General features: G+C 46.5%; 1 protein-coding gene across 1 annotated transcript in view; it reads left to right on the top strand.

Moving 5' to 3' along the window:
* Positions 1-12,896, top strand: part of Mfsd4a (major facilitator superfamily domain containing 4A) — a 30,332-nt gene extending 17,436 nt beyond the window's left edge. Inside the window, exons 7-10 of the mRNA XM_015483345.2 lie at positions 3,659-3,806; positions 8,115-8,185; positions 9,425-9,545; positions 10,802-12,896. Coding sequence (XP_015338831.2) covers positions 3,659-3,806; positions 8,115-8,185; positions 9,425-9,545; positions 10,802-10,857 — 396 coding nt within the window. The 3' untranslated portion in view covers positions 10,858-12,896. The remainder of the gene's footprint in view (positions 1-3,658; positions 3,807-8,114; positions 8,186-9,424; positions 9,546-10,801) is intronic.
* The last annotated feature ends 4,407 nt before the right edge of the window (positions 12,897-17,303 follow it).

Below are 17,303 nucleotides of genomic sequence, written 5' to 3'. Positions count from 1 at the left end.
GAGGCGTGGACATATGTTGGGGCTATAGAGACAAAGATCGTGAGCCCCAAGAGAGGCCCTTGGATTTGGCCTTGTGCTCATCGATAATCTTCTTGAAAGAGATCTCAGTTCCGCGTCGATGGGAGTGAGCGGGGTAGGAGCTAAACTTCCAAGGCTGAGATGGGAAGTAGAGGAGTGAGCGCCCATTTCACTTTGCACATATGTCTGCGTTGAAGGGAGCTGGGGTGTGGGGACCTGCTCGCAGGCAGAGGAGAAAGGGAGGAAGCCAGCAAGGAGAGGAGTCGTGATACTGAGGAAGGGTCTGGGGAAGGGAAATGGGGTGAAGAAAAAAGGGGTGAAGGAAGCATTGAGCTCAGTAAAGGAGGAAGGAGCTGGGAGGAGAGATCCCAGCGGGCTGCGAGGTGACGTGGAGGATGGGGACAGTGCTCATGGTGGCCTGCCTCAGCTTCCTCCTCCAGGGTGGAGGGGAAAGTGGGTGGGAATCAGGTTTGAGAGAATGACGGTTTCCTGGGTTTCCCACCGCACCTGAGTCAATCAGAATGTCCAGGGGCTTAGTGATCTATTAATTTAACAAACGCCCTGGGGGGGGGGGGGTTCGCATCCCCAAGGCTGGGAAGACACTGTCCTAGAGAGAGTGATTCCAAACAGCTCAGACTCAATGGAGGTTCTCTTAGAAAACACAGATCCCTGAGTCCCCACGCAGAGCTGCCACTGCGGGTGGCGTGGTGAGTCCTCTGGGCCTCTGAGTGGTTCTGCAGGTTTTGCAGGGGCCCTTGCCGGCCATCCTATCTGGGAACTGCGGCTACCCAGCCTTGAGCAAACCTTTCCACTCACAGCTGTGATGTCACGACATTATATTTCTTGTGACCACTTCCAAGACAGCCTCCCAAGGTAAACAGTCCCCTGTTCTCAGTGTTCTCCTGGAGTCATGGACCACTTCCGACTCCGTGCATGTGCTTGTGTGAAGTCCTGTGGGAACTAGGGGTGCCCCATGGGAGCAGAAAGAGATGGGTCTGGGGAGCAGAGCAGGGCTGCTTCCTGTAAGGTGGTGTACACCAGGTTTGGATTTTATTCTAAGGGAGCAGGAAACCATTGGGAGGTTTCAAGCAGGGAATGGATTTGATCTGCAGTGCATTTTGAAAGTGCCCTCTAGTTGCTCTGTGGAAGGTCAGACTGTAGGGGTCAGGAGTGACAGGAGGGACCTGTGAGAATCTGTTACTATAGTCCAGGCAAGATGAGCGTGGTCAGGATGAATCTGGAGAGAGAGAAAGATCCTAGAACATTTTTTGAGGTAGGGTTGACGGGACTTGCCATTGACTTGAAGCAGGAGGCAAGAGAAGGAGGAATCAGGGGCCATCTAGAGGCAGAGCTTGAACAACTGCATCAATGAGGATTGTGCTGCTCAGCTTTCTGTCACCTTGATGAAGTGCCAGAGGTAATTATAAAGAGAAAAGGTTTATCTTGGCTCATGCTTTGGAGGTTCCTGTTCATGATCAGGTGGACCCGTTGCTTTACACCTCTGATAGACGTGTCAGATGGCAGTGGCCAGGAGCTTGGCAGAGCATACTGCTCACCTCATGAGCCAGGAAGCAAAAGGAGAGAGGAAGAGGCCAAGATCCCACAATCCCCTTCAAGGTCACTCCCAGATGACCTAAGGACCTAAGGACCTAAGGACCTCACCTCCTGAAGGTTCCACCACCTCCCCTGAGGACCAAGTCTAACACACGGGCCTTTCAAGATCTCCACTAGAGCAGGGACACTTGTCTTTTCCCCATTCTTGAGAGCCCAGTTTTTTATTTGCTCATGCCTTGCATTTGAAGTACTCTTCCATGACACCTTTCCCTGAGATTCTCCATGTAGTCCTTAACCACTTCACAACCGGTCCCTTAATAGGCTTCCCCTCCCTGTCCGTTTACAGAGGCCCGCCCATTCCCCTAGCTTCTCATTTTCCTCAACCTCAAATATTTGATGTGGTGCTCAGCACAAAGGTTGTCCTCCACCTTGACAGTCATAGACTCCTCAGAGTTGGATGCAAGCAAACAAAGATGGGCTTGGTCCTCCTCGAAGGCTTTGGCAGCTTCGCAGATCTCCATGTGCTAGGCCGTCACCTCTTGTAAAGCAGTGTCCACGTCCATCACACTCTAGCACTATGCATCTCTCACCCAAGGCCATGGGTTATAGATGAAGCCAAATCTTTGTGTGTGTGTGTGTGTGTGTGTGTGTGCGCGCGCGCGTGCACTAAACATGGAACCCAGGTCCTTGCCCATGCAAAGCACATGATCTACCACTAAGCTACACCCCCAGCTCCTGGAGCTACACTGGAGCCTCAGCCTCCTCATAGCATGTGGGCAGCAAGAAAAAAAGCAGGGGATGGTATTAATTGCCATGGGGAGGAGTAAACGAGTAAAGGAATTCAAAAGTTCGGGTCGGGTGACATTGCTAGTCATCCAGTGATTGACCATATCAAAGGGCAGTTTTATATGCAAGACTGAAGTTCTGGATGCAGCTCAGAGCTGGGGGCATAACTGTAAGATGCTCTGCCATGGAGACATTCAAACCCTTGGAGCTGTGTGAAGGGGGACTGTGGATGGAGAAGAACCAGAGAGGAATCCTAGGCCCCTGTGACATTTAGAGACTGAGCAGAGGAGGCAAAGAGAACAAAGGGAGCCATGGCACCGAAGAACACATTGTGTTTGGAAGCATGGATTCGTCGGGTTGCTTTCATATTTTCCCTGCATGGAAGAAGTCTTTGGTGTTGCTTCTCCATGGTGAGGGAATGCATCGTTTCTCTTCGGAAACGCTTTTGTGCTGAATTCCTCTCCAGGGCAGGAAGTCTGAGTCTGATACACAACTCACAGAACACCTAAGAGGTCATGAGGCAGAGCTGGAGGGGCTGGGAGGAGAGCCACAGGCTCAGGGTTGGGGTTAGTGGCTTTGCTCCTTGGGCTGGTGTAAACCCCCCCACACACACCGTGTCTACTATTACTCTTGAAAGGGCTCTTCCTTTCTGCCTGCCCAGCTCCTCATCTGTGAGCTGCACAGAGTGGGCATTAGCCTAGATGTGATTTCTTGCCTGCTTTCTGGGTCTGTATTCTTAGTTTTTCCTGGAAACAGATGTCCTTGCCCAGGATATTTTGGTTGGTGTTGCTGTGCTGGAGATAGAAGCCAGGGCCTTGCACATGCTAGGCCAGTGCTCTACCACTGAGTTACACTCCAGACCACACCCCAGGACATTTTTTTTCTCAAAGCTGCCAGCTTCTATAGAAGATCTTTATTTCCTGGGAAATTAAGAAAATCCCACACATAGGGCTGGGAGTGTAGTTAATTGGCAAAGCACTTAGTTAGCATGCAAAAGGCCCTGGGTTTGACCCCCAGCACTGTTTATTCGGCATGCATGGTGGGGCATTTGCCTAGATGTCCAGGTAGGCCCGCTTCCCTGTGCCCTCTTAGGTCCTCTCAGGGCTTTCCTTCCTGGATCCCAGACTAGGAATGTTGCAGTTCCCAAATCGTCCACTGAGTGGCGCATTGATCACACGGCGCTGCACAAGGGGCCCGGGAGGCAGCTCAGTCTGGGGACTCTGGACTCTCAATTTTTTCCCTTCTCGATGGATGCCCGGCTTTGCCCAATCTCTGATCACCTCCACCTCTGCTGCAACAGATAGGCGTGGTGGTGACTTTCCTCGTGCTGCTTATTTTCTCCTCCAATGTCATCTTCCTGTTCGTGGGGACAGCGAGTCTGGGCCTGTTCCTCAGCAGCACCTTCCCGAGCATGCTGGCCTACACCGAGGACATCCTCCAGTACAAAGGTGAGTGCCGGCTGGGAGCAAAGACTCACCCACTCTTGGGCCGGACGCCCCTTCCTCTCCCACGCCCCATCTTCCTGCGGTCCTCTAGGCCAGCCACATACTTCAGCAGGGAGATCGCTGTGGCTCCTCCTGATGGGTGGAGATGGGTTCGTGCTGGAAGGTGTTGGGCTCAACCTTAGACCTGAATCCCTATGCCTTCAGGCCGCAGAGAAGCAGTGCAGCTTCTTTCCAGTATGGTAATGTCTGTGGACCTACAGCTGACGTTGTATGGATCGTGTGCGCTGGAAGTTCCAAACTGAAAGGGAAACAATGTTTCATGGAAAACTTAGAACCCGGGGAAGGCATTTTACTACGGGTTTAGCAGTGCTGGGGATTGAATTCCAGCTCGTGCATAGCCTGCAAGCACAGTACCCTGGAGCTACACCCCAGACCAGGAGAGGCCTTCCTTCCTTCCTCCCTCTTCTACCCCTCCTCCTCCTCCTTGCCCTTCTCTGCTCCTTCTTTTAAACCAGGGATTGAACCCAGGGGTGCTTAACCACTGACCAGTCCTTTTTACTTTTTATTTTGACATGGGGTCTCCCAAAGTTGCTTAGGGACTTGCCAAGTAAGTTGCTGAGGCTGGCCTTGAACTTGTCATCCTCCTCCTCAGCCTTCTGGGTCACTGGGATCACAGGCGTGCACCTGGCATTTCATAATTTAATGATCAGTAACAGCGCCTCCTTGCTTTGTTGTGGGATATTGTTGAAAGCAAACTTCACACTTGGCTTGAGGTTGACACAGCTTTGATGTCAGAAACCTGATTCTCTCAACTAACCTCCTTTCCCTTCCCTTAACCCCTCTAAGTACATACAGTACTGATTTTTTTTTAATTAGTTAATTAAAAATAGTTGTATTTTGAACATTTAACATCACCCTTAGAAGTAACTAGATGCCCTGGCTGGAGGCTGGAAAACCAGCATTAAGATGGGAGAAATTAGCACTGTACCCACCTTGATTTCCCACAGTCATGAGAGACAGGGAGAGTCTGGATTTTTGAAATCCAAGGAAAACTCAAATACTTTTAGCTTACAATGTCATCACTGGTTGTTAAGAAAGAATAAAATATTTTCTATGATAAACTTGCACATATTTTGTTTTCCAAATGGAACTTGTTATTATGAAAGTAGTAAATACTCACTGGGAAAACCTCAAACAATAGAAGCATGTTTTAAAGCAGTAAATGAAAGTCGCCCAAAATAACTTCTCAGCAGTTTTTCCTCCCAGTTCCCTTCCAAGCATGTATTATATATCTGTGTGAGCATATATTTAAGTGCAAACGAGGCTGTACCTACAGTATTTTATTTTTGTCATTTAAAAGAAAAACAGTTCACATGATAGGATGAATCAAAGAATCAAACATATTTGAGGTTCTGGGCTTCTGGCTCTTCCAAGTGGGCTACTATCCATGACCTGAGAAATGCCCCCAAGCAGCACACTCGTGGTTATATTCCAGTGAACCGTGACCGAAGAGGTCCTGGCCTCCCTGTAACTGAGGACTGAGATGTAGCAGCTGCCAGTCATCATCTGGCCATCCCTCGCCATGTCTGTGCCACTGGGGAAACAAAGTGCAGGGGACATGCCCAGGGAGACAGTCTCTTCCCCCAGCTCATCCATCCCAGCATAGTACCAATACAGCCATAAAACAGCAGCCTGTGGCTCCACCAGCTCCCCGGGGCCAGGCCCTGAGTGCTCAGGTTCCAAATGAAGTAACAAAAGAATGTCATCACATGCCACACAGTATATCCCCCAGAGTTTCAAGTGACCAACACTTGTTAGCTCAAGAAGTCATACTGATCGGGCCTGAGAATGATCACCCACACCCATCTTCTTTTCTCACTATCTCTGCTTAACTTGGGGCCTCATCATCCCTTACCTGCTTGGGATATTGAGCAGTGGCTGGTTTTCCCAGTTTCTGGTCACCTCTCCCTGCCTTGAGAAGCCCTGGTGTGTTTCCTTGTCTTTAGTCTTGCCTCTGTCTAACCAGCTGGCTCAGTCTCAAGGTGAACCATCTGGGGCTCCTGGAACAAGACCAGTGACCGGGCCTCCCCTGGTGATGTCATGGGCTGCAGCTGCTGGGTGGTTCTAAGGTGTAGCTGGGTCTGAGGACCCCGTAAGCCGCCCTCCATGCTGCTGCAGAGGGAGCTCTTTAAGACACAGCTGTGGAACCTGGGATCCTCCTATGGACCCCCTCCCTTTCTTCTTGGCCTTCCCTGTCCCTGCTGCAGCTTGGAGCCTGCCTTCCAGCCAACTCCTTGGTGTTTCTTGATGATGCTGCTCTGGACCTCCATGCTTTGGCCCGTGGCTGCCTCTGCCTGGACTGTGTGCTCTGTTCCATCTTCCCCTTTGCCTACTTGGCCCTCTCCCATCGTTCGGGAAGCTTCTCTGATTTCCCTAGAAAAGTGTGTCCCCTCCTTTGTGTTCCACTGATTCACACCTGCCCCTGCTGCGTGGCCCATCCCAAGGCTTTCATACCCATGCTCTCCAGCATGCTGCAGGCTGGCGACAGGGGGGCAAACAGTGTGGGCTTTGAAGTCATCAGCAGACCTGTCAGTCCTGCTTATGACCTCGTGCAACCCATTTCCTTCCTTTCCCTGGCCTCAGTTTCCTCATCTGCAAAGTAGGGATACAAAGACAAACCTGTTAGGATTGTTTTGTGTATTGGAGAAAATGTAAAGCCCTAGGCTTGGGCGTCTTTGCTGGCTGAGGTGCTGGGTATCTGCTCGCCCTTACTTTTCATCTGTTGCCCTGTGTTCAACACAGTACCTGATGCTCGGAAGGCCCTCCCAGTGTGCTGAATGAATGCGTGAAACAGTTGGATGCCCTTGGAATTCAGAGAAGGGAGTGAGCAGTGTGAATTTAGACAGGTCATGGAGCTAGTTGGGTGTGAGTGGCTCAGGATTTATAAAGGCAGAGAGAAAAAAGGAAAGAAAGGAACTCCATGGAGGGGCAGCACTGGAGCAGTGAGCAGTGTGAGAGCAGCCGGGACAGGATGGCGGTGAGGGAGACTGAAAGAGAGGGAAGGAGCACGCTGCCCTGGGAAGGGGATGATGCGCTGCTAACGCTGCCTTCCCTGGCTGGCCAACGTGCAGCTGTAAGTGCTGATGTGCGCCAGGGAACCGAGTCAGGGCACAGTCATCTTCCTGGCCTTCAGCCTAGAGGGGAAGGCTGGCAGGTCCACAGCCAGGGAGGTAGGAACAGGGTGCAGGGGGCTGTCAGGGCCCAGAGGAGAAGCTGCAAATCCAGGCTTCTGAAGAAAATCTAAACAAAGAACTCAAAAATAAACAGGAATGTGGTGGTGCACACCCAGTGGGCCCAGCACTTGGGCAGCTGGGGCTGGAGGAGCTCTCCTTCAATCTAAAAGTTCAAGTTCAAGGCCAACCTGGGCAACACAGCAAGACCTCCACCACCATCTCAAAAAAACAAAAAAGCATAGGAGTTTGCCAAAGAGGAGGAGGAGGAGGAATGTTGAGGAGGGCATTCGGGCATGTCAGGGCTGGCAGTGAGAGAGTATGCAGGGTCAAGGAACCCAGAGAGTTCATCCTGGCTGGAGGGGAGTGGGAGCAGGCAGTGAGAGCTGGGCCCTACAGACCATGTGCCTGTGAGGACTTTGGCCCGAAGGTGAGCAGAAGGGTTGAAGCAGAAAGCCCGCCTGGTTCTGAGCATTCGCTGTGGGCCAGTGCTCTGCAGGGCACCTCACGCGTTCTACAGCAGAGTTACCCACACGGTGGCCCCGTGAGGGAGGCATCCCAATGCCATCTTACATAAAAGGAAAGTGAGGCCTTCAGAATTTAGAGAAGTTACCAGAGGCACATAGCTAGTGATCAAGCTAGCCTGGGAACCCAAGTCTGATGCTGAAGCTTGGGCTCTGCAGGTCTGCATGGGGCCACCCTATGCAGCAGAGCATGTGGCTGGTCTGTCACGGTGCCAGGAGAGTAAAGACCCTGGTCTGCTCTCTGATGCATTGGAGGTTATTAGGAAACTTCTCTGGAATGGGAGGTGGTGGTCAGATTGGGATAAGTCCCAGGTGCCCAGCTAAGCATCATGGGATTCCCCCTGGAGACACTGTGAGCAATGAAAGGCAAGGACAGTAAGCTGTAGGCATTCTCGAAGCAAAGTTACAGGGTAAAGTCCGAAAAGCTTTAGGAATCCAAAGGAGTCCTCTTAGCCATTCCATGTCCTAGAGGTTTCCCAGAAGCATCCTGGGTAATCACAGCTGACTTCTGATTCCTCCTCACCTTGCTCTAACCCTAACCCATCTCTCTCTGTCAGGATGTGCGACCACAGTGCTGGTGACAGGGGCAGGGATTGGCGAGATGGTCCTGCAGATGCTGGTTGGTTTGGTACGTGGGGTCCTCTGGGGATTGGTTGGGGAACACCTGTCCAGACAGGTGAGAAGATGCAGCCAGCACCTTCTGGCCTGAGCTGTCTGCCTCCAGAGTTCCTCAGAGCCTGTGGGTCCCACCCTGCCAGGGTTAATGTGTTTTTCCCAGCCAACCTCAAAAGCTGGGCCTGCAAATGTGGGATCTGGGGACATGAACAGACGTGTGGACTAATCCAAAGCAAACACAGGCCACGTCTGGGAGTGGGGCCAGGGGTGACCCGTGGGAATGCTGTTTGGCTCTCAGATCCTGAGACCGTGTGAGCTGCAGTTAGAGTTCTTCCATCCCTGCTCCCTTGACCACCTCTCTCTGCCTGTGGCCACGCTGCACATGGCCCAGCCTCCTGCCCTGACCAAGTACTGGCTCTCCCAGCTCTCCCCAAACATGCTTGTGTTCCATTAAGAACATCGTCAAGAAAACAAAACGAAACAAAATAAAAAGCTAATATCTGCGTTTTCTTGAATACTACAATATAGATATTCCCCTTTTTAAAACAGGGGATACTGAAACTTAGATAAATTTAGCAACTGGCCTGAGGTCAGTCACACTTCTGGTAACTAACAACAGTGACATGGAACCTAGGTATTTTGGTCTCCAAAGTCCCCCTCATTACCACTCCACTCTCCTTTCCTTTCCTTTTGCCCTGCTGCATGGAGGAGAAGAGCCCCATCTCATGATGCCCTTGGCCCTATAATGACGCCATGTCTGGGATTTATTTCAGTGTAATCCAGTGCAGGAAAGAAGTGGAAGGTCACAGATGAAATCAGTGCTAAAGTTGGGAGATACATCTATGAGAGTTCCATATGCTACTTTGACATGTTTGAAATTTTCATAATAAAATGTTGAAGAAAATGTACATCCTCTGAAAATTTCCAGTTAGGTCTATGAGGATAGAAACACCTTGTGTGATTGGAGTTTCAACAATGATATGGAGATTTTCAGAAAGTTCCAGAACCCGGAGCTGAAAGACTACAGGGGGTCACCAGGTCTGACCCCAGCCATAGGGCAGGATTTCTGCCTCCCCCAGACACAAACCTTTGAAAAGACCAAGACTTCTGTCCTCCAAGTATTCCTGTCCATTGGTGCGATGGCCTCAGCCTGACAAGAGAAGCCTGCCAAGGGTCCGAGACGGCGCTTCCGCCAATGCACTTTCCACTTGACGTTTCAATGCCTGAATCTCTGTGTTTTCCCCTTTGGCAGATATTCCAGGCCCAGGGCAGCTATAGTTTCCTGGTCTGCGGCGTGATCTTTGGCTGCTTGGCTTTTACCTTCTATGTCTTGCTCCTGTTTTTCCACAGGATGCACCCTGAACTCTCATCAGGTGAGGAAAAGATCCGCTTCTACACAAGAGGAGGAAAACGGCGCGGGGGAGGGAGGGGGAGAGGCTGGGATCTTAGCACGCCACAAGTGCAGCTCTGTTCCAAGTAAAATGCAAGGAAATGTTTATTTTTCTACAGCTTCCTTTCCCCCTCTTCCTGCTTTCCCTGCGATTGTCTGCGCTGAACTCTTTAAGCCGGTGGGAGTGGGACAGGCTGACTCACGGTTTCTCCATTAGCAGAGGGACACGGACTGTGAACTTGGCTTCCTGCATCTCACCATGCTGTGGCACCACGGCCAAATACCTCTTTCCAGCTTGTTGAGGGCACCGAGAGGCACAGCCCGCCTCCCTGGCTGGAACTTGGCCCAGCAGCCTCATTGGCCAACTCTTTGCAGTTCAGGATTTTGATTCTGGTCCAGATCTCTTGTCCAAAAGAAGTTCTTTAAGCCAAATGGCAAAGAACAGATCCTTCGGGGCAGAGACACCTCCTAAGAATAGTCTCCCTCCTGGAGACCCCAGGCAGGGGGAGTCCCAAGCTATTTTCATAACCCTGAGCCCTCAACCTGTGCCTGCCCAGAGCTCTCAAAGTGCCCAGCAACTACGGCTGTGTGCATGGCTAGTTCTTAAGAGAAGGTGCCCAGACAGTCCTGGTCCACTCCATAGAAAGTAGAATAATAATAAAAAGACTGAAAATAGGTATGCACTGTCCTCTGTGTCACTGGGTGAACATATCCACCCCGTGAACACTCAGAGCAAAGGCCCAGAAGTACAGGAGGATCTCCCCACCTAGAACAGCTCTAACCACAGACTTGCTTCTGAGACGGCAAGTGCCAATCATTGGCTAGCTCAGCACTCAGCACAGAGTGTAAGACAAACATTCAGTTAATATTTGCTGAATATCAGGCTGGGGATGTGGCTTAGTGGTGGAATGCTTGCCTAACACACATGAGGCCCTGGGTTCAATCCCCAGCACTACAGGAAAAAAAAAAAAATCTGAGTATCAAATGAGCAACACCTTTCCTGTTCCTTCTCCATGGGAGGCAAAAATAAATGCGCACTCCTGGAGCTCCAGACATTAGCGTCAGCAAGCTGCCTGGGACTGACTTCTTACTGGGCTCCCAAATGAGCCGTGGAACAGCAGAGACAAAAAGCTCGGGTCAATGCTCAGAATCAATAATTGCTGCAAGGAGTCTGAGCAGCTGAGACATGCTATCTAAATAATTTATTTATTTATTTATTTATTTATTTATTTATTGTAGCTTCTACCCCAGACCGACCACTTGGAATGGAGAACTCTGATTACTACCAGAGGTGAAACCGAGGGCCGGAGGCAGGCGAGGCTCCAGCCTCCTGAGCACCAACGCACCTGGACTGTGGAAGGCAGCCGAGGGTCGCAGTGGAGTGGCCTCTTCTCAAAGCCTTTGCTCTAATGTTTTCCACTTGGACTCGGTTGGGCAGAAGAAATTAAATTGAGTCCCCATTAAATTTGCCTGGGGTCCTCCTCTGGCAAATCATTAGATTTTCCTGGTGATTCCGGTTACCTTCTCTTCCCCAGTTCAGACTCAGGTAGGGCTGTCCAGGATACTGAGACAGGAAGGCAGAAGACAGCTGTGCACGTCACTTTGTCACTTCGTGCATAGACCATACCCTGGGTCTGAGGTCACTCTTAGATGAAGTTTGAAAAACTAGGTTGACATTGTAAAGCGTGTTGATCACTGCTCTTTGTAGATGTTTTCAATGGATCAAAACCAACCCTGTTATTCCCTGGCATGTTCAAAAAGGACTGATGTGCTTTTTACTTACTCATGGTCCCAAGTTCCTCCCATTCCTGCCGCAGAGATCAATGGTTCATGTGTATTCTAAGACATCAGAAGGAGAAGTTGAATTGTGTTCTCTTTGGGACACTAATCCAGTGGTATGCTGGGCTTGCTCACACCAGCTTAGAAAAGCTGATCAGGTAATAAATAATCAAAACTTACCACTTCCTAATTTTATTCTATGGAGGCTCTTGAGATCATTCTGGTCTGTATTATAGGGGTGGAGATGTTACCAGGTGATAAAGTGCTGCTGGGCATCTCTTCCCAACTCCACCATGTTGGCAGCTTGTGATCAATTATGGTGGGAGTATGTATACCACTAGCATCTGGCAAAAGTTACAAATTAGAGCTTTCCCCCGACCCTGGGGAGCCAGTAGTTAAATATTTACCAGTATACCACTGCAAGTAAGCAATGCTAATTGGTCCAGAAATCCCCTGGGAGAAAGAGATGGCCTGTTTTTCTTTTCTGTTTTTCTTTACTGGGATGACAAGCATGTAAAAAGGTGTAAAAACAGCACTAAGAATTTCCAAAAATATGTTACATTTTTTTTTTTTTGTAGAGGAAAAAACCTTTTATACTATGTCAAGGTCTTTTCTCCAACAATAAGCTGGGACTACCGAAAAATTCTAGCCTCACAGTATGCGGAAAGCAGAGTCTTATCAAGGAATTAGGGGTCCTAGGAAGGGGAGAGGCAGTAACATAAAGTGAGAATATGAACTCTTCAACTCAGACAGGGGCTAAGAGTACTGTGGCTTCTAGAAGTATAAAATAGCTGTTACAAGAACTGGTTTGCCTGTATTTTCTTGATGTATATACAAATGTACATGTATAAATATAAAAATCCCAAGGGCTGTAGTTCACATGCCTGACACTGAAAGGTTTTTCCTGGATCTGCAGGTGTTGACAAGTTAGCCAGCTCTGACTACTACCAACAGCACAGCCATGAGATTGTGGCTAGAGAGAGATCTGGGCCGAGCGCTGGCCTCCCTTCCAGCTGTGTGGTCCTGGGTGGATCACAGAGGCTGTTCCAACCTCACTTTTTTTTAACCAGTAAAGTGGAATTTCTAAAAGTACCCTACCTCACAGGAATTCTGAAAAAATTAAGGGAATTTGTATAAAGCACCTGCTATGCCTGGCATAACTTGCTTGATATACGTTAGAAATTTTTATTTTCAAAGCCTCCTCCTAAGCAATTTAGAAATTGTTCATGTTTGGCACATATTTATTGTTAAGTCAGAAAGACCCAACTTCTTTGGAAAGCTAGCAGTCTCGCGGTATAGTTTTAACTATGTTTGTAAATACTTTTAAGATTAGCCAAATTCAAATGTGCACTCTGACTGTAGTGACTGACCTGGCAAAGAGAAAGCAATTGTATTTTCTTGTGGTTTTGGGGAAAAAAAAAAATCCTTTTTATAGAGATTTAGAAGGCAGAATCATTAACTATATCTAAGTTGATCATGATTAATTTGTTAATAAAGAAAATAAGATTAAAACAAATCTAAGTAACTTTCCTAAAATAAAATATTTTAAACTTAATAAGTGTGTTATCCATTTTGGACAATTGACCCTTTTACATAAGCTCAGAAACAATGATCTGGAGAGAGGTCTTGCTCATCTATAGGTTCCTACAGCTGATATTATTTATATATTTGGGGGGAGTAAACATTCTGGAGGTGGAACCCAGGATGTCAGACATCCTAGGCAAGAGCTCTGTCACTGACTACACCCCCCGCTCTCATGGCTGATATTTCAGAAGGAAACTAAGGGCTGAGGGCCCCTATTCCCTCTGACATGTCATTGAAGAAGGAGAAGGCAATAGGCTTTCACACCACAAAGTGAGTTACAAAGTAAGCAGGGCTTCCTTCCTGATCTTCAAGTTTTGACATTTCAGAGTACCATGAAGTCACCCTGTTCCCAGATTCCTTATTACATGGATATGGGAATCTAACTCATCAGCACACTTGAGTCACCAAAGGAAGATACGGTGATGTAGACACAGAGGCCTGATATAGAGAATGCATTTATTCATTCGAAAGAGTCTGATGCAGGTGCAGTTTCAGCAGTGAGAAGTCTCTGCCTCACAGGGACTACACTGCAATTGAAGAAACAGGCACAGACATCACTGTTTCAGATAACACACAGAAAGGTGAGAGGTAGTGGAGTACCACAGAGAAATAGAAAGCAGGGAAGGGGGTGGGTGGGAAGAGGGAATGCACACAGATGCTCCGAAGACTTTACTAAGGAGGTGCCATTTGTGCAGGACCTAAGAAGAAAAGCCATCCAAGTACCTGGCAAAGATCTTTTTAGACAGGGGACATGGAGAGTCCAATGGTCTTAGACTGGAATGTGCTTTATAAAATCTGAGGAACAGCAAATGGACTAGTGTGGCTTAAGTGAGGAAGGAAGACAGTGGCAGGAAGTAGGCCGAGTGCTGGCTGGGGGCCAGACCAACAAGCCAGGCAAAGAATGTGGAAATTTTTGTATGTGATGTGAGACTATTAGGAGAGTTGCAAGCAGTGTAATGACACGGTTTGACTTAGAGGTTTTAAAGTACCATTCTGGATGTTATGCGGAGATGAGACTATGGGGCAAGCACGGAATGTTAAAGACCAGCTTGATGTAATACTGGAACATGTCAGTAGCAGTGGAATTGGTGGAAGTGATTGGATCAAAGCTGTATTTGGAAGGCCAAACTGACAGAATTTGCTGATGGACTGAGTATAGGGTGTGAGGCAAAGATGGGAATTGAAGATGATGCCTGGGCATTTGACTTGAGGAACTGAGTATATGAGAAGGTCACTTAAGGGCTAGGGTTGTGGCTCAGTGGCAGAGCGCTTGCCTAGGACACGTGAGGCCCTGTGTTCTTAGCACCACATAAAAACAAATAAACAACAACAAATAAATAAAGGTTAAAAAAAAAAAAAAGGCCACTTAATACTAGAAAGCATTGGGACCACTTAGGAGTCTTGTTTTACACATGCTCGCCTCACAATACTAACTTGGGTGTCAAGAAGATAGCTAGATAAATATGTCTAGAGCCTACAAGTCAAGGCTGAAGATGTAAATTTTGTGATCACATACATATAGAGGGTTCAAATCCATGGGACTGAATGAGACCAGCTAGGGAGTGAATGTAGAGATTCAAAGATCTAAAGATCAGGGTTCTTCAACACCTCGAGGTTTAACAAGATTCGATCCAGCACAGCAAATGAGAGAAGCCAGAGGTAAGAGGAAGTTCAAGAGAAAATGTGGTTTCTTAGAAGTTACGTGAAGAGTATCTCATGAAGGAATCAGTGCTGTCAAGAGGCAAACCAAGGAATGAATATCAACTGCTGAACCTGGCAACACAGATGGTGACCTTGATTACAGAGAGGCTACGAATTCAAAACAAATACAAATCACGGAGTGGACTCTGGCACTCCAGCAACTTCCTGAACACCAGAGCTCATCACTTGACCCGCACAGCTGTTAGAGATCTTTGCCTCCATTTCACCTTCAATATTATCCACTGCTGGGTTACTACTTTAAGAGTTACTCCCTCTGAAGTCACTTTTATCAACTCCTTCAGGCACAGGGTGTACTGCCATCAGTGCTGGGTTTTATAGCCACATCAATATGAAATCTTACAACTGTTAATGATTATCTCCCAACTGACAATGCCAGCTCTGAAACAAAGTGTTAGTGTATTGGTGTGTCATCCAATCCATCTGTAAAACACTAAGTGCTTGCCAATTAAGCATGCCACTCAATAGAGGTTAGAAAATAAATGAAGGACTTGAAGCATCTGATATTCTAAAATGCAACTGAATCTCCAAGTACTGAAGACTCTTTTATGAGCTCATGGCATTACTGTTCTAGGTAATGTGTTTTAAGAATGGTACTTTAGGAGAGTTTATCAGTTCCCACAAGAGAATATCAGCCAATGAGCATCGTCATCTGAAGTGACATCTCACAAGGATAGGTGAATTGCCTCACCAGCAATTTTCAACTAGAGATATGAAATAGCTTTCTGATATGATTTTTCCATCTATTAATCCCACTTTCCCCTATATGTGTTATTTCAAACCAGTTCTGAAAGGCCTCATTTCATTTGTTAAATGAACTTAAATCTCTGCTTTTGTAGCTCAAAAACCATACAAAGAAACGTGCTAAAACAGAAATAAGCAAAAGTTGCTCTTTTCAAAAGCTACAATAAAGGCATCTTATTAAAAAATGTTTTTAAAAAACCTTTAAAATGTCAATAAAGTAAAATAGAGATTTCACATAGTTAATAATTTTTTCTTGCTGGTCAGTTCTCTTTTAATTCACTTTATGCCAACAATCATTTGCAGTCTCCCCTTTTCACTGCCTGTCCCAACCTAGGCTTTAAATATTTTAATGTAGATACATACCAAGTAGTTGAAGATCAGGTTTAACCAAAAAGCACTGGGAAAATTAAATTCCTTCCTTACCCCTTGTTAGCATGGATGGAAATACAATACAATGCACAGAGACTATCTCAACAAATGTGAAAGAAGGGAAATGAATAATCAATCCAGAAAATTATTTTGTTAAAAATATTTATTTAAAAAAATACAACTGTTGTCCATATCTAGTTGCACATATATCTACTAATATATCTGTATAATTTTGGACTTGTAGTAAATTTGCTACAGTGCTTTCTTAAAGCCAGCTTACATTATACAAAGCAAATTCCTCTGTCAGTTCTTACACAAAATAGTTTAAAAATGTATCATCTTTCTTAAAAGATACATACCACCATTATACAATTTAACAAAATTTTTGCATAAAACATGGGAGGTGATAGAAAAAATGACCACCTGGTTGGTTACTCAGAGCAACCCCTTACAATGTGTGGAAATGCACCGAGTATTAATTGTTGTTTTTTTTTTAATCTTAAAAGCAGCATATTATAAAGCCCTCAAAGTGCTTGCATATCCCTTTCTTTACCCACCTAAACTCTGCATAAAGTTTCTTTGTGCACAGAGACAGAATTCCAGACTCGAGATACAATCACCCTAATCAACCCTGAACAACATGCCTTTGTTCACCAGGTAAACCCTGCTGCTGGCTAGATGACAAGGCAGTTTCTATCGGCTTCACCAACAATTAATGTGAATTTTCATAACCACTAGCAGTTACCACTTTAACTGCCTTTTAAGGAAGAAGGAAAAAAAGGTGATTTTAATACTCTGAACGTCTCCCTAATGTAAGTTAAACTGAAATTAATTAACATAAGTTATTAATAATACCTTAAATTACTCATTCTGGGTAGTTGTGCACTTGTACTATATCTAATAGAGTTTGTTATTTAATATCATTTAATTTTTAAATGCTGGCCATATTTTATAGTCCACAAACCAGTTTCAACTCTAAACCACCCAGAGTATGAAATTTAAAGAATCTAACCTACGGTTAACTCCCATTGATCCTTAGTTGTCTCTCAGATATCTTTTTCTTTTTAAGATCCAGTAGGGCCCATGGAAAATTATTAGTTTGTTCTTCAAAATGCAAAGTTAAGTCAGGTGTAATACCTGTAGTTCCAGCTACTCAACAGGGCTGAGGCAGGACTGCTTGAGTCTAGGAGTTCAAAGCCGGCCTGGGCAACATACCAGACCCAGGCACAAAAGAAAAGCAAAGTTATACATACTTCTTCTTTTCTTAAGCCAATCTGATTATCTGGTGAATAAAGGGCAAAATTCTAAGAAATTAATTTTGATCAAAATTTTATTTGCCTCTAAACAAAGCTATCCAGTAGCAAAATGAACTGAAATTCGTATTTAAATCTTCCCTACTCCACAAAGATAAATGAAACTGTTAGAAGGCAAAGTGAAGAAATACATGACTATGACTAGAAAGGAGTAGGAGCCAAACAGAATAAATAGGCCCCCAATGATCAGAAGTTAATTGTATTAATTTCTTTTTTATCTTTACATAGATGCA

Source organism: Marmota marmota, unplaced genomic scaffold (assembly GCF_001458135.2).
Source record: "Marmota marmota marmota unplaced genomic scaffold, marMar, whole genome shotgun sequence".
In the NCBI taxonomy this organism is placed as follows: domain Eukaryota; kingdom Metazoa; phylum Chordata; class Mammalia; order Rodentia; family Sciuridae; genus Marmota; species Marmota marmota.
Note: the sequence above shows the minus strand (reverse complement) of the source record. Positions and strands in the feature narration are given on the sequence as shown.